Source organism: Azolla caroliniana, unplaced genomic scaffold (assembly GCF_043228905.1).
Source record: "Azolla caroliniana isolate FFs.n. ecotype wild unplaced genomic scaffold, voAzoCaro1.0.p SCAF_17, whole genome shotgun sequence".
In the NCBI taxonomy this organism is placed as follows: Eukaryota; Viridiplantae; Streptophyta; class Polypodiopsida; order Salviniales; family Salviniaceae; genus Azolla; species Azolla caroliniana.
In genome coordinates this window covers 18,944,732-18,966,895 of record NW_028230452.1, presented here as the reverse complement: position 1 = coordinate 18,966,895, position 22,164 = coordinate 18,944,732, and the positions used below count along the sequence as shown (strand labels likewise).

General features: G+C 37.0%; 1 protein-coding gene across 3 annotated transcripts; it reads right to left on the bottom strand.

Annotated features, from left to right (window-relative positions):
* Window positions 1–15,438: 15,438 nt before the first annotated feature.
* On the bottom strand, window positions 15,439–19,410 carry LOC147853412 (pentatricopeptide repeat-containing protein At4g13650-like). Of its 3 annotated transcripts, none has more exons than XM_087333657.1 (3): window positions 18,985–19,410; window positions 18,538–18,877; window positions 15,439–18,263 (listed from the first exon to the last, which is right to left on the bottom strand). In XM_087333657.1, exon 3 carries the CDS (start codon window positions 18,073–18,075, stop codon window positions 15,469–15,471), a length of 2,607 nt encoding a protein of 868 aa, XP_087189783.1. In that variant the 5' UTR covers window positions 18,076–18,263; window positions 18,538–18,877; window positions 18,985–19,410; the 3' UTR covers window positions 15,439–15,468. The 3 variants fall into 3 exon arrangements, with proteins under 3 accessions (XP_087189783.1, XP_087189782.1, XP_087189780.1); XM_087333656.1 differs by having other exon boundaries at window positions 18,538–19,119; window positions 19,235–19,410; XM_087333654.1 differs by having other exon boundaries at window positions 18,538–19,410.
* Between the last annotated feature and the right edge of the window lie 2,754 nt (window positions 19,411–22,164).

Here is a 22,164-nt window from a genome sequence, read left to right as displayed (position 1 = left end):
TTTCTTCATGTGTCTCGACCTGAGTTTGAAAATCCTGAGTTTTTAATTTCATATTATAGCTAGTGTTGTTAGCTTCGATTCGCATGTTTGAACACTAAAATCCGATATCACATGAGCCGGGTATGAACATTTTCATTTCTTAACGAGCTCTTCTCCACTACCTCCTCAAATTTGCTAATTTCTTTAAGTCTCTCGACCTGAGTTTCAAATTCTTCATTTTCTAATTCCATATCATAGCTAGTGTTGTGAGGTTCGATTCACATCTTTGAACACAACAATCCGGGATCACATGAGCTAGGTATGAACATTTCAATTTACTCACGAGAGCTTCTCAACTCCCTCCTCAAATTTGCTAATTTCTCCATGTCTCTCAACCTGAGTGTCAAAATCTTGATTTTTTAAATCCATATGATAGCTAGTGTTGTTAGCTTCGATTCGCATCTTTGATCACAACAATCCGGGATCACACGAGCCAGGTATGAACATTTCAATTTACTCACGAGCTTTTCTCAACTACCTTCTCAAATTTGCTAATTTCATCATGTCTCTCGACCTCAGTTTCAAAATCTTCATTTTTTAAATCCATATTATAGCTAGTGTTGTTAGCTTCGATTCGCATGTTTGAACACCAAAATCTGATATCACATGAGCCAGGTATGAACATTTTCATTTATTAACGAACTCTTCTCCACTACCTCCTCAAATTTGCTAATTTCTTCATGTCTCTCGACCTGAGTTTCAAATTCTAGATTTTTTAATTCTATATCATAGCTAGTGTTGTGAGCTTCGATTCGCATCTTTGAACACTAAAATCCAGAATCACACAAGCCGGGTATGTACATTTCAATTTACTCACGAGCTCTTCTAAACTCCCTCAGCAAATTTGCTAATTTCTTCATGTCTCTGGACCTGAGTTTCAAAATCTTGATTTTTTAATTCTATATCATAGCTAGTTTTGTTAGCTTCGATTCGCATGTTTGAACACTAAAATCCGTTATCACACGTTCCAGGTATGAACATTTGAATTTACTCACGCCCTCTTCTCAACTCCCTCCTCAAATTTGCTAATTTCTTCATGTCTCTCGACCTGAGTTTCAAATTCTCGATTTTTTAATTCTATATAAACGCTAGTGTTGTTAGCTTCGATTCGCATGTTTGAACACAAAAATCCGATATCACACGATCCAGGTCTGAACATTTTCATTTCCAAACAGGCTCTTCTCCACTCCCTCCTCTAATTTGCTAATTTCTTCATTTCTCTCGACCTGAGTTTCAAACTCTTCATTTTTTAATTTCATATCATAGCTAGTCTTGTTAGCTTTGATTCGCATGTTTGAACACTAAAATCCGATATCACATGACCCAGGTATCAACATTTTCATTTCTGAACGAGCTCTTCTCCACTACCTCCTCAAATTTGCTAATTTCTTCATGTCTCTCGACCTGAGTTTCAAATTCTTGATTTTTTAATTCCATATCATAGCTAGTGTTGTGAGCTTCGATTCGCAGCTTTGAACACAACAATCCGGGATCACACGAGCCAGGTATGAATATTTCAATTTACGCACGATCCGGGATCACACGAGCCAGGTATGAACATTTCAATTTACTCACGAGCTCTTCTCCACTACCTCCTCAAATTTACTAATTTGTTCATGTCTCTGGACCTGAGTTTCAAAATCTTAATTTTTTAATTCCATATCATAGCTAGTGTTGTTAGCTTCGATTCGCATGTTTAAACACTAAAATCCGATATCACACGAGGCAGGTATGAACATTTGAATTTACTCACGCCCTCTTCTCAACACCCTCCTCAAATTTGCTAATTTCTTCATGTCTCTCAACCTTAGTTTCAAATTGTCGATTTTTTAATTCCATAGAATAGCTAGTGTTGTTAGCTTCGATTTGCCTGTTTGAACTCAAAAATCCGATATCACACGAGACCGGTATTAACATTTCAATTTACTCACGCACTCTTCTTAACTCCCTCCTCAAATTTGCTAATTTCTTCATGTCTTTCAACCTGAGTTTCAAATTCTCGATTTTTTAATTCTATATAATAGCTAGTGTTGTTAACTTCGATTCGCATGTTTGAACACAAAAATCCGATATCACACGATCCAGGTCTGAACATTTTTATTTCCAAACAAGCTCTTCTCCACTCCCTCCTCTAATTTGCTAATTTCTTCATGTCTCTCGACCTGAGTTTCAAAATGTTGCATTTTAAAATCCATATCATACCTAGTTATGTTAGCTTCGATACGCATGTTTGAACACTAAAATCCGATATCACACGAGCCAGGTATGAACATTTGAATTTACTCACGCCCTCTTCTCAACTCCCTCCTCAAATTTGCTAATTTCTTCATGTCTCTCGACCTGAGTTTCAAATTCTCGATTTTTTAATTCTATATAAACGCTAGTGTTGTTAGCTTCGATTCGCATGTTTGAACACAAAAATCCGATATCACACGATCCAGGTCTGAACATTTTCATTTCCAAACAGGCTCTTCTCCACTCCCTCCTCTAATTTGCTAATTTCTTCATTTCTCTCGACCTGAGTTTCAAACTCTTCATTTTTTAATTTCATATCATAGCTAGTCTTGTTAGCTTCGATTCGCATGTTTGAACACTAAAATCCGATATCACATGACCCAGGTATCAACATTTTCATTTCTGAACGAGCTCTTCTCCACTACCTCCTCAATTTTGCTAATTTCTTCATGTCTCTCGACCTGAGTTTCAAAATCTTGATTTTTGAAATCCATATCATAGCTAGTGATGTTAGCTTCGATTCGCATGTTTGAACACTAAAATCTGATATCACACGAGCCAGGTATGAACATTTGAATTTACTCACGCCCTCTTCTCAACTCCCTCCTCAAATTTGCTAATTTCTTCATGTCTCTCGACCTGAGTTTCAAATTCTAGATTTTTTAATTCCATATAATAGCTAGTATTGTTAGCTTCGATTCGCATGTTTGAACACAAAAGTCCGATATCACAAGAGAGACGTATTAACATTTTAATTTACTCACGAGCTCATCTCAACTCCCCCCTCAAATTTGCTAATTTCTTCATGTCTCTCGACCTAAGTTTCAAAATCTTGATTTTGGAAATCGATATCATAGCTAGTGATGTTAGCTTCGATTCGCATGTTTGAACACTAAAATCTGATATCACACGAGCCAGGTATGAACATTTGAATTTACTCACGCCCTCTTCTCAACTCCCTCCTCAAATTTGCTAATTTCTTCATGTCTCTCAACCTGAGTTTCAAATTCTAGATTTTTTAATTCCATATAATAGCTAGTATTGTTAGCTTCGATTCGCATGTTTGAACACAAAAGTCCGATATCACAAGAGAGAGGTATTAACATTTTAATTTACTCACGCGCTCATCTCAACTCCCCCCTCAAATTTGCTAATTTCTTCATGTCTCTCGACCTGAGTTTCAAAATGTTGCTTTTTTAAATCCATATCATACCTAGTTATGTTAGCTTCGATTCACATGTTTGAACACTAAAATCCGATATAACACGAGCCAGGTGTGAACATTTGAATTTACTCACGCCCTCTTCTCAACTCCCTCCTCAAATTTGCTAATTTCTTCATGTCTCTCGACCTGAGTTTCAAATTCTCGATTTTTTAATTTTATATAAACGCTAGTGTTGTTAGCTTCGATTCGCATGTTTGAACACAAAACTCCGATATCACACGATCCAGGTCTGAACATTTTCATTTCCAAACAGGCTCTTCTCCACTCCCTCCTCTAATTTGCTAATGTCTTCATTTCTCTCGACCTGAGTTTCAAACTCTTCATTTTTTAGTTTTCATATCATAGCTAGTCTTGTTAGCTTCGATTCGCATGTTTGAACACTAAAATCCGATATCACATGACCCAGGTATCAACATTTTCATTTCTGAACGAGCTCTTCTCCACTACCTCCTCAATTTTGCTAATTTCTTCATGTCTCTCGACCTGAGTTTCAAAATCTTGATTTTTGAAATCCATATCATAGCTAGTGATGTTAGCTTCGATTCGCATGTTTGAACACTAAAATCTGATATCACACGAGCCAGGTATGAACATTTGAATTTACTCACGCCCTCTTCTCAACTCCCTCCTCAAATTTGCTAATTTCTTCATGTCTCTCGACCTGAGTTTCAAATTCTAGATTTTTTAATTCCATATAATAGCTAGTATTGTTAGCTTCGATTCGCATGTTTAAACACAAAAGTCCGATATCACAAGAGAGAGGTATTAACATTTTAATTTACTCACGTGCTCATCTCAACTCCCCCCTCAAATTTGCTAATTTCTTCATGTCTCTCGACCTAAGTTTCAAAATCTTGATTTTGGAAATCGATATCATAGCTAGTGATGTTAGCTTCGATTCGCATGTTTGAACACTAAAATCTGATATCACACGAGCCAGGTATGAACATTTGAATTTACTCACGCCCTCTTCTCAACTCCCTCCTCAAATTTGCTAATTTCTTCATGTCTCTCGACCTGAGTTTCAAATTCTAGATTTTTTAATTCCATATAATAGCTAGTATTGTTAGCTTCGATTCGCATGTTTGAACACAAAAGTCCGATATCACAAGAGAGAGGTATTAACATTTTAATTTACTCACGCGCTCATCTCAACTCCCCCCTCAAATTTGCTAATTTCTTCATGTCTCTCGACCTAAGTTTCAAAATCTTGATTTTTTAAATCCATATCATAACTAGTGCTGTTAGCTTCGATTCACATGTTTGAACACTAAAATCCGATATAACACGAGCCAGGTGTGAACATTTGAATTTACTCACGCTCTCTTCTCAACTCCCTCCTCAAATTTGTTAATTTCTTGATTTTTTATTTCCATATAATAGCTAGTATTGTTAGCCTCGATTCGCATGTTTGAACACAAAAATCCGATATCACACGAGACAGGTATTAACATTTCAATTTACTCACGCGCTCTTCTAAACTCCCCCCTCAAATTTTCTAATTTCTTCATGTCTCTCGACCTAAGTTTCAAAATCTTGATTTTTTAAATCCATATCATAGCTAGTGATGTTAGCTTCGGTTCGCATGTTTGAACACTAAAATCCGATATCACACGAGCCAGGTATGAACATTTTCATTTCCAAACATGCTCTTCTCCACTCCCTCAATAATTTGCTAATTTCTTCATGTCTCTAGACCTGAGTTTAAAAATCTTTATTTTTAAAATCCATATCATAGCTAGTGTTGTTAGCTTCGATTCGCATGTTTGAACACTAAAATCCGATATCACACGAGGCAGGTATGAACATTTTCATTTCTTAACGAACTCTTCTCCGCTACCTCCTCAAATTTGCTAATTTCTTCATGTCTCTCGACTTGAGTTTCAAATTCTTGATTTTTTAGTTTCATATAATATCTAGTTTTGTTAGCTTCAATTCGAATGTTTGAACACTAAAATCCGATATCACATTAGCCAGGCATCAACATTTTCATTTTTTAATGAGCTCTTCTCCACTACCTCCTCAAATTTGCTAATTCCTTCATGTCTCTCGACCTGACTTTCAAATTCTTGATTTTTTAATTCCATATCATAGCTAGTGTTGTGACCTTCGATTCGCATATTTGAACACAACAATCCGGGATCACACGAGCCAGGTATGAACATTTCAATTTACTCACGAGCTCTTCTCTACTACCTCCTCAAATTTGCTAATTTCTTCATGTCTCTGGACCTGAGTTTCAAAATCTTAATTTTTTAATTCCATATCATAGCTAGTGTTGTTAGCTTCGATTCGCATGTTTGAACACTAAAATCCGATATCACACGATCCAGGTATGAACATTTTCATTTCCAAACAGGCTCTTCTCCACTCCCTCAATAATTTGCTAATTTCTTCATGTCTCTAGACCTGAGTTTAAAAATCTTGATTTTTAAAATCCATATCATAGCTAGTGTTGTTAGCTTCGATTCGCATGTTTGAACACTAAAATCCGATATCACATGACCCAGGTATCAACATTTTCATTTCTGAACGAGCTCTTCTCCACTACCTCCTCAAATTTGCTAATTTCTTCATGTCTCTCGACCTGAGTTTGAAATTCTCGATTTTTTAATTCTATATAAACGCTAGTGTTGTTAGCTTCGATTCGCATCTTTGAACACAACAATCCGGGATCACACGAGCCAGGTATGAACATTTCAATTTACTCACGAGCTCTTCTCAACTCCTTCCTCAAATTTGCTATTTTCTTCATGTCTCTCGACCTGAGTTTCCAAATCCTAATTTTTTAATTACATATCATAGCTAGTGTTGTTAGCTTCGATTCGCATGTTTGAACACTAAAATCCGATATCACACGATCCAGGTATGAACATTTTCATTTCCAAACAGGCTCTTCTCCACTCCCTCAATAATTTGCTAATTTCTTCATGTCTCTAGACCTGAGTTTAAAAATCTTGATTTTTAAAATCCATATCATAGCTAGTGTTGTTAGCTTCGATTCGCATGTTTGAACACTGAAATCCGATATCACATGACCCAGGTATCAACATTTTCATTTCTGAACGAGCTCTTCTCCACTACCTCCTCAAATTTGCTAATTTCTTCATGTCTCTCGACCTGAGTTTGAAATTCTCGATTTTTTAATTCTATATAAACGCTAGCGTTGTTAGCTTCGATTCGCATGTTTGAACACAAAAATCCGATATCACACGATCCAGGTCTGAACATTTTCATTTCCAAACAGGCTCTTCTCCACTCCCTCCTCTAATTTGCTAATTTCTTCATTTCTCTCAACCTGAGTTTCAAACTCTTCATTTTTTAATTTCATATCATAGCTAGTCTTGTTAGCTTCGATTCGCATGTTTGAACACTAAAATCCGATATCACATGACCCAGGTATCAACATTTTCATTTCTGAACGAGCTCTTCTCCACTACCTCCTCAAATTTGCTAATTTCTTCATGTCTCTCGACCTGAGTTTCAAATTCTTGATTTTTTAATTCCATATCATAGCTAGTGTTGTGAGCTTCGATTCGCAGCTTTGAACACAACAATCCGGGATCACACGAGCCAGGTATGAATATTTCAATTTACGCACGAGCTCTTCTCAACTCCCTCCTCAATTTTGCTAATTTCTTCATGTCTCTCGACCTAAGTTTCAAAATCTTGATTTTTGAAATCCATATCATAGCTAGTGATGTTAGCTTCGATTCGCATGTTTGAACACTAAAATCTGATATCACACGAGCCAGGTATGAACATTTGAATTTACTCACGCCCTCTTCTCAACTCCCTCCTCAAATTTGCTAATTTCTTCATGTCTCTCGACCTGAGTTTCAAATTCTAGATTTTTTAAATCCATATCATAGCTAGTGATGTTAGCTTCGATTCGCATGTTTGAACACTAAAATCTGATATCACACGAGCCAGGTATGAACATTTGAATTTACTCACGCCCTCTTCTCAACTCCCTCCTCAAATTTGCTAATTTCTTCATGTCTCTCGACCTGAGTTTCAAATTCTAGATTTTTTAATTCCATATAATAGCTAGTATTGTTAGCTTCGATTCGCATGTTTAAACACAAAAGTCCGATATCACAAGAGAGAGGTATTAACATTTTAATTTACTCACGTGCTCATCTCAACTCCCCCCTCAAATTTGCTAATTTCTTCATGTCTCTCGACCTAAGTTTCAAAATCTTGATTTTGGAAATCGATATCATAGCTAGTGATGTTAGCTTCGATTCGCATGTTTGAACACTAAAATCTGATATCACACGAGCCAGGTATGAACATTTGAATTTACTCACGCCCTCTTCTCAACTCCCTCCTCAAATTTGCTAATTTCTTCATGTCTCTCGACCTGAGTTTCAAATTCTAGATTTTTTAATTCCATATAATAGCTAGTATTGTTAGCTTCGATTCGCATGTTTGAACACAAAAGTCCGATATCACAAGAGAGAGGTATTAACATTTTAATTTACTCACGCGCTCATCTCAACTCCCCCCTCAAATTTGCTAATTTCTTCATGTCTCTCGACCTAAGTTTCAAAATCTTGATTTTTTAAATCCATATCATAACTAGTGTTGTTAGCTTCGATTCACATGTTTGAACACTAAAATCCGATATAACACGAGCCAGGTGTGAACATTTGAATTTACTCACGCTCTCTTCTCAACTCCCTCCTCAAATTTGTTAATTTCTTGATTTTTTATTTCCATATAATAGCTAGTATTGTTAGCCTCGATTCGCATGTTTGAACACAAAAATCCGATATCACACGAGACAGGTATTAACATTTCAATTTACTCACGCGCTCTTCTAAACTCCCCCCTCAAATTTTCTAATTTCTTCATGTCTCTCGACCTAAGTTTCAAAATCTTGATTTTTTAAATCCATATCATAGCTAGTGATGTTAGCTTCGGTTCGCATGTTTGAACACTAAAATCCGATATCACACGAGCCAGGTATGAACATTTTCATTTCCAAACATGCTCTTCTCCACTCCCTCAATAATTTGCTAATTTCTTCATGTCTCTAGACCTGAGTTTAAAAATCTTTATTTTTAAAATCCATATCATAGCTAGTGTTGTTAGCTTTGATTCGCATGTTTGAACACTAAAATCCGATATCACACGAGGCAGGTATGAACATTTTCATTTCTTAACGAACTCTTCTCCGCTACCTCCTCAAATTTGCTAATTTCTTCATGTCTCTCGACTTGAGTTTCAAATTCTTGATTTTTTAGTTTCATATAATATCTAGTTTTGTTAGCTTCAATTCGAATGTTTGAACACTAAAATCCGATATCACATTAGCCAGGCATCAACATTTTCATTTTTTAATGAGCTCTTCTCCACTACCTCCTCAAATTTGCTAATTCCTTCATGTCTCTCGACCTGACTTTCAAATTCTTGATTTTTTAATTCCATATCATAGCTAGTGTTGTGACCTTCGATTCGCATATTTGAACACAACAATCCGGGATCACACGAGCCAGGTATGAACATTTCAATTTACTCACGAGCTCTTCTCTACTACCTCCTCAAATTTGCTAATTTCTTCATGTCTCTGGACCTGAGTTTCAAAATCTTAATTTTTTAATTCCATATCATAGCTAGTGTTGTTAGCTTCGATTCGCATGTTTGAACACTAAAATCCGATATCACACGATCCAGGTATGAACATTTTCATTTCCAAACAGGCTCTTCTCCACTCCCTCCTCTAATTTGCTAATTTCTTCATGTCTCTCGACCTGAGTTTCAAACTCTTCATTTTTTAATTTCATATCATAGCTAGTCTTGTTAGCTTCGATTCGCATGTTTGAACACTAAAATCCGATATCACATGACCCAGGTATCAACATTTTCATTTCTTAACGAGCTCTTCTCCACTACCTCCTCAAATTTGCTAATTTCTTCATGTCTCTCGACCTGAGTTTCAAATTCTTGATTTTTTAATTCCATATCATAGCTAGTGTTGTGAGCTTCGATTCGCAGCTTTGAACACAACAATCCGGGATCACACGAGCCAGGTATGAATATTTCAATTTACGCACGAGCTCTTCTCAACTCCCTCCTCAATTTTGCTAATTTCTTCATGTCTCTCGACCTGAGTTTCAAAATCTTGATTTTTGAAATCCATATCATAGCTAGTGATGTTAGCTTCGATTCGCATGTTTGAACACTAAAATCTGATATCACACGAGCCAGGTATGAACATTTGAATTTACTCACGCCCTCTTCTCAACTCCCTCCTCAAATTTGCTAATTTCTTCATGTCTCTCGACCTGAGTTTCAAATTCTAGATTTTTTAATTCCATATAATAGCTAGTATTGTTAGCTTCGATTCGCATGTTTGAACACAAAAGTCCGATATCACAAGAGAGAGGTATTAACATTTTAATTTACTCACGCGCTCATCTCAACTCCCCCCTCAAATTTGCTAATTTCTTCATGTCTCTCGACCTAAGTTTCAAAATCTTGATTTTTTAAATCCATATCATAACTAGTGTTGTTAGCTTCGATTCACATGTTTGAACACTAAAATCCGATATAACACGAGCCAGGTGTGAACATTTGAATTTACTCACGCTCTCTTCTCAACTCCCTCCTCAAATTTGTTAACTTCTAGATTTTTTAATTCCATATCATAGCTAGTGTTGTGAGCTTCGATTCACATCTTTGAACACAACAATCCACGATCAAACGAGCCAGGTATGAACATTTCAATTTACGCACGAGCTCTTCTCAACTCCCTCCTCAATTTTGCTAATTTCTTCATGTCTCTCGACCTGAGTTTCAAAATCTTGATTTTTTAAATCCATATCATAGCTAGTGATGTTAGCTTCGATTCGCATGTTTGAACACTAAAATCCGATATCACACGAGCCAGGTATGAACATTTGAATTTACTCACGCCCTATTCTCAACTCCCTCCTCAAATTTGCTAATTTCTTCATGTCTCTCGACCTGAGTTTCAAATTGTCGATTTTTTAATTCCATAGAATAGCTAGTGTTATTACCTTCGATTTGCATGTTTGAACACAAAAATTCGATATCACACGATCCAGGTATGAACATTTTCATTTCCAAACAGGCTCTTCTCCACTCCCTCAATAATTTGCTAATTTCTTCATGTCTCTCGACCTGAGTTTAAAATTTTAGATTTTTAAAATCCATATCATAGCTAGTGTTGTTAGCTTCGATTCGCATGTTGCAACACTAAAATCCGATATCACACGAGCCAGGTATGAACATTTTCATTTCTTAACGAACTCTTCTCCGCTACCTCCTCAAATTTGCTAATTTCTTCAAATTCTAGATTTTTTAATTCCATATCATAGCTAGTGTTGTGAGCATCGATTCGCATCTCTGAACACGACAATCCGGGATCACACGAGCCAGGTATGAACATTCCACTTTAGTCACGAGCTCTTCTCAACTCCCTCCTCAAATTTGCAAAATTCATCATGTCTCTCGACCTGAGTTTAAAAATCTTGATTTTTAAAATCCATATCATAGCTAGCGTTGTTAGCTTCGATTCGCATGTTTGAACACTAAAATCTGATATCACACGAGCCAGGTATGAACATTTGAATTTACTCACGCCCTCTTCTCAACTCCCTCCTCAAATTTGCTAATTTTTTCATGCTTCTCGACCTGAGTTACAAATTCTTGATTTTTTATTTACATATCATAGCTAGTGTTGTTAGCTTCGATTCCCATGTTTGAACACTAAAATCCGATATCACATGAGCTATGTATGAACATTCTCATTTCCAAACAGGCTTTTCTCCACTCCCTCCTCTAATTTTCTAATTTCTTCATGTCCCTCGACCTGAGTTTCAAATTCTTGATTTTTTAATTTCATATCATAGCTAGTGTTGTTAGCTTCGATTCGCATGTTTGAACACAAAAATCCGATATCACATGAGCCAGGTATGAACACTTTCATTTCTCAACGAGCTCTTCTCCACTACCTCCTCAAATTTGCTAATTTCTTCATGTCTCTCGACCTGAGTTTCAAATTCTTGATTTTTTAATCCCATATCATAGCTAGTGTTGTGAGCTTCGATTCGCATCTTTGAACACAACAATCCGGGATCACACGAGCCAGGTATGAACATTTCAATTTACTCACGAGCTCTTCTCAACTCCCTCCTCAAATTTGCTAATTTCTTCATGTTTCTCGACCTGAGTTTCAAAATCTTGATTTTTTAAATCCATATCATAGCTAGTGTTGTTAGCTTAGATTCCCATGTTTGAACACAGAAATCCGATATCACACGAGCCAGGTATGAACATTTGAATTCCCGAACAGGCTCTTCTCCACTCCCTCCTCAACTCCCTCCTCAAATTTGCTAATTTCTTCATGTCTCTCGACCTGAGTTTCAAAATCTTGAATTTCTAATTCCATATCATAGCTAGTGTTTCTGCGCTTCGATTTGCATGTTTGAACACAAAAATCTAATATCACACGATTTAGGTATGAACATTTTCATTTCCGAACAGGCTCTTCTCCACTCCCTCCTCAAGTTTGCTAATTTCTTCATGTCTCTCGACCTGAGTTTCAAATTCTTGATTTTTGAAATCCATATGATAGCTAGTGTTGTTAGCTTCGATTCGCATGTTTGAACATTAAAATCCGATATCACACGAGCCAGGTATTAACATTTGAATTTACTCACGCCCTCTTCTCAACTCCCTCCTCAAATTTGCTAATTTCTTCATGTCTCTCGACCTGAGTTTCAAAAAAAAATTTATTTTTTAAATCCATATCATAGCTAGTGTTGTTAGCTTCGATTCGCATGTTTGAACACAAAAATCCGATATCACACGATCCAGGTATGAACATTTTCATTTCCAAACAGGCTCTTCTCCACTCCCTCCTTTAATTTGCTAATTACTTCATGTCTCTCGACCTGAGTTTCAAATTCTTGATTTTTTAACTTCATATCATAGCTAGTGTTGTTAGCTTTAATTCGCATGTTTGAACATTAAAATCCGATATCACACGAGCCAGGTATGAACATTTTCATTCCTTAACGAGCTCTTCTCCACTACCTCCTCAAATTTGTTAATTTCTTCATGTCTCTCGACCTGAGTTTCAAATTCTTGATTTTCCAATTCCATATCATAGCTAGTGTTGTGAGCTTCGATTTGCATCTTTAAACACAATAATTCGAAATCACACGAGGCAGGTATGAACATTTCAATTTACTCACGAGCTCTTCTCAACTCTCTCCTCAAATTTTCTAATTTGTTCATGTCTCTCGATCTGAGTTTCAAATTCTTCATTTTTTAAATCCACATCATAGCTAGTGTTGTTAGCTTCGATTCGCATATTTGAACACAAAAATCCGATATCACTCGAGCCAGGTATGAACATTTCAATTTACTCATGCCCTCTTCTCAACTCCCTCCTCAAATTTGCTAATTTCTTCATGTCTCTCGACCTGAGTTTCAAATTCTTGATTTTTTAAATCCATATGGTAGCTAGTATTGTTAGCTTCGATTCGCATCTTTGAACACAAAAATCCGATATGACACGAGCCATGTATTAACATTTGAATTTACTCACGCGCTCTTCTCAACTCCCTCCTCAAATTTGCTAATTTCTTCATGTCTATCGACCTAAGTTTCAAAATCTTGAATTTCTAATTCCATATCATAGCTAGAGTTGTGCGCTCTGATTTGCATGTTCGAACACAAAAATCCAATATCACACGATCCAGGTATGAACATTTTCATATCCGAACAGGCTCTTCTCCACTCCCTCCTTTAATTTGCTAATTTGTTCATGTCTCTCGACCTAAGTTTCAAATTCTTGATTTTTTAATTCCATATGATAGTTAGTGTTGTTAGCCTCGATTCGTATGTTTGAACACAAAAATCCGATATCACACGAGCCAGGTATGAACATTTGAATTCCCGAACAGGCTCTTCTCCAATCCCTCCTCTAATGTGCTAATTTCTTCATGTCTCTCGACCTGAGTTTCAAAATCTTGATTTTTTAATTTCATATCATAGCTAATGTTGTTAGCTTCGATTCACATGTTTGAACACTAAAATCCTATATCACACGAGCCATACATGAACAAAAAAGAAAAGTTGAGGACGACGTAGAGATGAGAGCGTGAGTAAATGAAAATGTTCATACCTGGCACGTGTAATATCGGATTGTTGTGTTAAAACATGTGAATCGAAGCTAACGATGTTAGGTTTGATATATAATTTGAAAAACTAAATAAAAATGTTCATACCTGGCTCGTGTGATATCGGAGTTTTGTGTTGAAACATGCGAATGGAAGCTAACGATGTTAGGTTTCATATAGAATTTGAAAATCATGATTCTGAAACTCAGGGCGAGAGACATGAAGAAAAAAGCAAGCTTGAGGACGACATAGACTAGAGAGCGTGAGTAAATGCAAATTTTTTATTCCAAAAATCTTTAGGTGTTGAAGTTAACAAGTTTTTTTATTTGTTGGGGAAAAGGTTATTCGTCACCATGAGCTAGAGTTTTCAACGCCATTAATATTACCTTATTACTCAAGTTTAACGTTTGCAACAACTATGTAAAGTGATTGGAGAATTAGGGAGGTAAGGTATGGGAGTATGAGTATGCAAGAGGAATCGACCCAAGGATGTGCATTTTTTTACGGCAATACAAATATCAATTGTATTTTGTCACTGTTTTTGTCTTTCATAAATAACCCACATGCAACTAGTAACAAAATGGCAACTAAATTAGGAATGTTCTCAAACTATTGCACATCATCTATGGGCATAAAAGTAATGGTTGCATTGATAATGTTTTAGAATTGTCCCATGTGTGATATGGCAAATTCATAAAGGAGATTTATAACATTAGTCTAGCATTTCAATTCAACTCCAGTTGTGTATCTACCTAACAAGTTTCTCCAATTCTCACGCCCTTTGTTGCAGTGTAAATATCATGAATTCGTAACTTCTTTATTATTTAGTAGTCATCTCATGTTTTCTTGCTCCTACTCTTCTAGTATTCTCTACTAAGTTGATGACAATGTAAACCACAATCATGCTATCTAATTCTCTGTTGGGTTCTTCCCTCCTACCTAGAAGAAGAGGTCCAAACATTTCATTGGGTCTATGTTTTTTGTTTTTAGCCACATTAGCATGTGGATGTGTATGTTGTAACGAGTTGAAATTAGTATGAAAAGGGCTCAAATAAAGTTTCTACTTATAGGTTTTTTTTCTTAGGAGTAATAAAAGGGTTTTTTAGAAACATAGCCCTTATTTATTACTATTTCTGTTTTTTGAGAACACGCTAAAAAAAAGAGAACATGGAGCAAGAAAGAAACAAAAGAGAGGGATAAAAGATTGAAGTAGAGTATCCAACCACTATTCTTGCGGCTCGATAATCAAACGATCTCAGAATTTATGAATTTGTGAAATTTGCCACTATATGTGATGATTTGTTAATCCAAGGATTTACCTTGAAGATTGTAAAGCCGCTAGTTTTGAACTACAGATGAAAACTTGTTGTACCCACTGTATTATTGTTTATTAGTAGAGTTTTAGTGCCGTTGTGAACGGTTCCGTGGTTTTTCCCCACATTGGGGTTTTCCACATAAATCTCATATCTCTTTGATCTAATTAGTGTCCAAGTGTGGAGTTTCTTGCTAAATTGCTGTCAAGATTAGCATTTGTTTTTTATTACTATCTTCAATTTTACAACACAAGTGGGGAAAATATTTGTTATAGCTTCCATGTGGAAAAGTGGTATTGTCTTGCGCTTCCCCAACATTCTCATATGCAATACTAGCTGTCCAAAATGAGGAACCATGGATTGGATTTTCATGTTTATAAATCATGTCAAAGTAAATGACAATAATTAGCACTGAAGAACCACCGTATGGTTACCATGCTTTTCACTCAAATTTGATACATAAATATACAAAGACTATATACCTCACATGAAATTATCAGAAGGTGCATAATATATTATTCATATAAGTGTATGCCAAACCAGACCTATTGCCCGATTTGTCCAGTCGAACCACATGTTTGAAAACTAATCTTCCAAGCTGCACATTTCCCAATTTTTCAGAAGCACCCAGTAAAGCAAACCACATTGGAAGATGGTCACAACTTGGCATCCCTTGAATGGCTTTCATTGCACTCTCAAAGTACCCTATTCGTCCAAGAAGATCCACAATGCAAGTATAATGCTCTAACGTTGGACAGATACCATAGTTTATGCCCATGGTTTCAAAGTACATCCTGCCTTTATCTAACAAGCCTAAGAAACTACATGCATTAAGAATAACAATAAATGTAACTAAATTTGGCTTTATACCTTCTCCTACCATTTTGTTAAACAACTTAAAAACTATTTCATGCTCTCCATTCTGGGCATATCCTGAAATTAGTGCAGTCCAAGAAACTACATCCTGAATAGGTAGCATGTTAAAGACTTGTTCCGCTTTCAAAAGGGCATTGCATCTAGCATACATATGTACCAATCCAACTCCAAGTACACTATCTTTCCCAAGAATGCCTTCTCTAACAATATTAGCATGAATTTCTTCACCTTTCTCAAGTGCTCCAATGCTACTGCAAACCTTCAAGATGGAGGAAAATGTTACAGCATCCGGAGATAAACCTTCAAATTGCATCTGGTTGAAACAGTCTAGTGCTTCCATACTATGTCCATGTTGAGAATATGCCAAAATTACAGCAGTCCACGAAACTTTATCCAGAATTGGAAGTTCATTAAAGACTTGCTGTGCTATCTCAAGTAAGCCACATCTTATATACATATCAACCAGAGCAGTACCAAGCACAATGTCTTTTTCCAGCCATCCCTCAATGACAACTAGGGAATGTATTTCTCGGCCCGTTTGAGATGCTCTTAAAATACCACAAGCTTTCAATACACAAGCGAAGGTAATAGCATCCCAATAGAAACCTTCAACTAACATACGTCTGAAACAATCCACGGCTTGTTCACCATATTCAAGGTCACAGTATCCCACGATCAGTGCATTCCAACCTGCATCTCGAGCAATAAGCTCATCAAACACTGCTTTGGCACTCACGACTGTGCCACATTTCACATACATATTCATTAATGCAATCCCAAGGACACCAAGGAAACCCCCTCCAAGGATCTGTATATGTAACTGTTTACCCTTCATCCTCACTCCAATGTCACCACAGACTTGCAAAACACAGCGAAATGTCACTTCATCAGGAAACTGACCTTCCATTTGCATTTGTCTATAAAAATCAAGTGCTTCTTTACAATGCCCATGTAGGTAATGGCCTGAGATTAATATATTCCAAGAGACCAAATTCCGAACTGAAAGTTCATTGAACAATTCATGTGCTATTGTGAGTGCATTACATTTCATATACATTTCTATCAGAGAATTGTCAAGCACACAATCAACCTCCCATAGCCCTCTCCTGGCAATCTCAGCATGTATTTCTCTACCCTTCCTAGTTTCTCTTATACTGCCACAGGCTTTCAAGCTGGAAGCTAGAGTCACTGCATTTGGAAAGATGCCTTCTTGTTGCATCTTTTCAAAGAGATGAAGTGCTTCTTCACCATACCCATTCAGGCAATATCCTGTGATTAGCACAGAATATGAAACAATATTGCGGACTGGAAGGTTGTCAAAAACATCTTGTGCCTTCACAAGTTGACCACATTTTGCATACATATCTACCAATGCTATACCAAGAACATTGTCTTTTCCTAAAAGGTTTTCTTTAAGGATTTCGAGATGTATTTCTTCACCTTTCTCATTTGCTCCTATGCTTCCACAGGCTTGCAAGATGCAAGCAAAGGTCATAGCATTAGGGGAAATACCCGTCTGCTGCAGCTGTTCGAAACATTTCAACGCTTTCTTGCTACGCCCATGCTGTACATACCCTGTCATAAGCGCTGTCCATGAGACAACATCCTTTTCATGAAGCTCATCAAAGACTTGTCGAGCATCCACAAGCTCACCACATTTTGCATACATATCAACCAATGCAGTGCCAAGTATAACGTTCCCAGTGAGTAACTTAAGATGAGCAATCTCAGCATGTATTTCCTTGCCCTTATGAGAAGCTCTTATGATGCCACAAGCTTTTAGGATGCAACAAAAGGTCACTGCATTAGGGAACAGGCCTTCACATTGCATCCTTTTGAAACAGTACAGTGCTTCATTAAAGCACCCATATTGAGCATATCCTCCAATCAGTGCAGTCCAGGAGACAATGTCCCGAACCAAGAGCTTATCGAACAATTCTTGGGCCATTGTGAGAGCAGCACACTTGGCATACATGCTCACTAATGCACTGCCTATGAAAATGTTCTTCTCAAGAAAACCCATTACAACAACATGACCATGTATTTTGCATCCCTCAAGCAGATTCTTTTTTCGAGCACAAGCCTTCAAGCTGGCAACTACATCAATTTCCTCTTTGTGTAATCCTTTATGCATTTCTACGGTATTAGCTATGTTCCACTCATACATTTTACCATGCCTTGCTTTCAATGGTGCCTGCTGCAATTGTTTTCTCCTTCTTCTTCTCATAAGTTAAGTACTTGATTAATATATGCAACCCACTTTACTCAGATTATTCGTGAGACAGAAGAAGATATCTAGCAGTTCATTCTCTTTATGTTTCCGATTTCCATAGAGTGAAACTTTATAATACGTTATTTGCCTCTGACAAAAAACTCATAGATAGAATTAAATTAGCCTCAGTCTTGTCATTATTGCTGAGTTGATATCATCACCTCTTCATTTGATGGAGATCCTCCTACAAATTCTTCTGGCTCCTTCTCCACTATCAGCTTCAACCCCGGAAGACTCAATAACTCCTTCTCCACTTTAGGCAAAGGCTTCACTCACGTCAATCAGCTTTCTGACCAACTGTCATCTCAACTTTAACCATAAATAATTGCTAGTTGAAAGCTATAATGGAGGAGTTCCATGTCATGCTATGTGGACTAGTTATCAAAATTCATTTGACGTTTTTGAATGTTATTTTACATCAGCTAATTAGTGTTTAAGATATAAAGAAGTAGAACTCTAATAGTAATAGTGTTGAAAGAAGTTCCCCGTGACAGCTCTAATCATAATGGCATTTTATCGTATGTGTCGCGTCCCCACCGGAATATATATATATATATATTTAATTAATAAGGAAGATTTCTTATTTGCACATGCGAATGCATGACAATGTCACCGCATTGGGAGAAACCCCCTCACAGTTCATCTGCTGGAAACATTGGAGAGCTTCTTCTCCAAGACCATGTTGGGTATATCCTGCCACTAGTGCAGTCCAAGACACCACATCTCGAACTGGAAGCTCATCAAAAACTCGATGTGCCTTAGAAACCATGCCACATTTTGCATACATATCCACCAATGCGGTTCCAAGTATATTGTTTTTCTCTAAAACAATCTCTTTAGCGTTTCTTGTATGGAATTCTTTACCTTTCGTGGCTCCTTCAATCATACCACAAGCTTTCAAGATGCTCACAAAGGTTACATCATTTGGCACAAAGCCCTCGAGGTGCATTCGGTCAAGATGGCTGAGTGCCTCTCGCCCATATCCATGCTGAACACAGCCTGCATCGAAGATACAGAAACTCATAAACACTTGTTTACATATTACCGGCGGACTAATACATCTGGCATCCATGTGGATGAATGATTGCAGAATAAATTATTGTTGATCAAGTACCAGTGTCTGTGCATGTTACAGCGCAGTCTAATGTCTCTGAAAAGAGACGCCATAACCCGTCCTTCCTCCTGTAATTTCTGATTCGCAGCATTCTGCCACGAATATGTAGTCTTAGACTCGCATGTCTTCATGCTGCTGCTCTTCTTCCACCAGCGCGCGAACTTTGTTTTTGAGTTTGGGAGATTTTCCTTCAGTCAGAATCGCGAGGGTACATATGTATGTATGTATGTCTGTACACATTGCTTCTCTTCCACGGTTTTGGACACATTGGGCCATCGTCGTCGTCGGTCTCCAAATTTTGCACTTCCTGCCGGATGGAGGCAACAACGTATGATGTACATAAATATAAATTATAATATAAGAATGGTTTGGAACATAGTATGTAAAATTCGTGTTCGTCTAGCATAACATTCGTTTTCCTACGTTGGAAAACGAATGCGAATGTTATTCAAACATTCTTGTGTTTTTTTTTTGTTTTTTCCCATTTTTTAGGCTTATTTACCTCATAATAAATAGTTAATCCAAAAGTACGGTATTTATCATTCTTTAAGGGTGTTTTTCTTACGCGAATTCACGTATGGTTCATACTATGGTTTGGAATATGCAATCTACTCTCGCTTGGACGGACTTTGCTTGCTTCACACTATGCATCATCATCAAATAAATTCCTTTCGCGGTTAAGGTTCATCATGATTTGGGAAATATGTTCATCTTCTTCAACACCAACACCGGTTCAGGTGTTTTAGCACAAGCAAATAAGCCCATCTGATTATGCATGCATGATGCTTTGCTCCGAACAAGTTTGAGTGCTTGGGTATCATACTTTTAATACAATGAATGCTCTACCTTCTACCCCCATTTGAGTTTGCTTTCCACACATTGTCATATGTATATGGTTGGATCCATACACACATTTGTCTCAAAATCACAACATGCACCCTCTAATTTTATGTCTACTAGTAAACTTCTTGAGCATCAAAAGTCACAATTTGACCATTTAGGAATGCTTTACATTATTAGTGGTAATCCACCGACAGAAATTAAAATTTGTCAATAGAAATATAGTGCAACATAAAACAAATCATATAATGATTGCCTCAGAGAGTTTTGGACGAAACTAAAGTCATGAAAAATGGAGAGTCATAGACTCACTACTTAACTCTACACATACTACGTGAAAATGATTGCCTCATGCTATGCTTGAAGAAGTTGGATTCATGAAAAACGGGTCGTTGGAAAATCAAAAGTCGCTACTTAATTCTACATGTACTATGTGAAAATGTTTTTTTTTGTCCCATGTGTCATATTTTATGCGCGAGAACGGTAATAAAATTGAGAGGACACAAGTTCTATCCTCATCATTGGCTAGGCCCATCAATAGATTGCAATCAATCTCCCATGGAAATAAAATCTCTCTCTCTCTCTCTCTCTCTCTCTCTCTCTCTCTCATTTACATCATGGAACTTTATTTTTTCTATACATCAATTTCACTTACATGTAAATTTGTTTCTGTACTCTAATTCTTCTCGCTTGTATATGTTTAAAACATCTTCTATGGGCCATAAATTGCTATCACAAGCCTTATGGCGATCCTCTTACAAAAGCATGAGTGTTCTCCTTTGTTGGGATCATACAATCTAGTTTCACTTATATTGAAACATTGATTAAGGTGGAGTTGAGAAGATGTTCATGAGAATACACCTATAATCATCTTGGCCTATGAGACCAAATCAACATATGTATCACCTTGTTTGTGATTCCTTCCTAAGCCCTAAATTCTTGATGTGAAAATACTAGACATACATATCTACTCACCCTTCTCAATGGGAATTCGAGTATGACGTTCACATTATCATGCATGTTTAAGAAGATATCATATTTCTCACAACTCACCTTGTATGTTGACCATGTGATAAGTAAGTGATATTCATCCTCCACTAGGTTTTCTTTGCAATCCTTGCATCTCTTCATGTGTGCCTGACTAACACTTGCTTGATTCGTGTGAGTGAGTTTGAAGAATTGTTGAAGCTCTCCTAGATACTACCCCAATGAGCCAAGTGGCTCTTGAAGAGCCTTAACAAATCTTCAAACTCCCTCACACTAGTTAGATGTTGAGGTAGCATAATGGCATCATCAAGAAAACGTGAAGATATGCAAGGCATGCAATGAAAACCTAGTGGAGGATGAATATCACTTAGTCATAGTGATGATGCATAAGGACTTAATCAAGAAGTGAATCTACCTAGAGTGAAATGAGACGAGGCAAAATTCATTGCATCATCCCAAAATGAAAGCAAAGAAATTTGATCTCAATAGGAGAGATTCAATCTGTGGGCGACGAAGTAAATATACATAACCTGGGATGACTACAAGTAGAAGGATGTTAAGGAGACTGGGACATGCTAAATTGTTAATCTTGCTTGCTCATATTCCAGAAACAGGGGAGATAACCTGAAAGGACTACTAGTCAAAGGATGTTAAGGTGACCGGAACATGTTAACCTTGCTTGATCTCAGTCCAGAAACTGAGCAGACAGAATATCCGTTCATGGCCTCCCTTCTCTCTCCTACTGGTGGAAACAACACGGTAGATCTACTAGCTCACCTGTCTGATTCAGGGTGTTGGAACATCTATTGGATTCAATGCTAGTGATCATTGTGTATTCACCTGCACATAGCTATTGATGTAGAACAGAATATGCCATTTCATGTATCAAGAAGTATAACATAGGTTAAGATGGCACACAACTACACTGAGATAAAGTAGTTTGTAATCAAAGAGAAAGGATAGTGTTCGAAGTATTGTAATGTTGTTGAAAGCTTGTACCAAAGAAAAGGATCTGTGTAAAGGTCTCAGAATGAACAAGGATATCCTCAAGAGGGGATTTCTGAAGAAGAGCATTTTCATGGGAACAACCTTAGTTGTTATGT

What these genes read in the sequence shown, in the direction of transcription:
- LOC147853412 (XM_087333654.1), bottom strand. Translation starts at nt 18,075, where the DNA reads ATGAGAAGAAGAAGGAGAAAACAATTGCAGCAGGCACCATTGAAAGCA.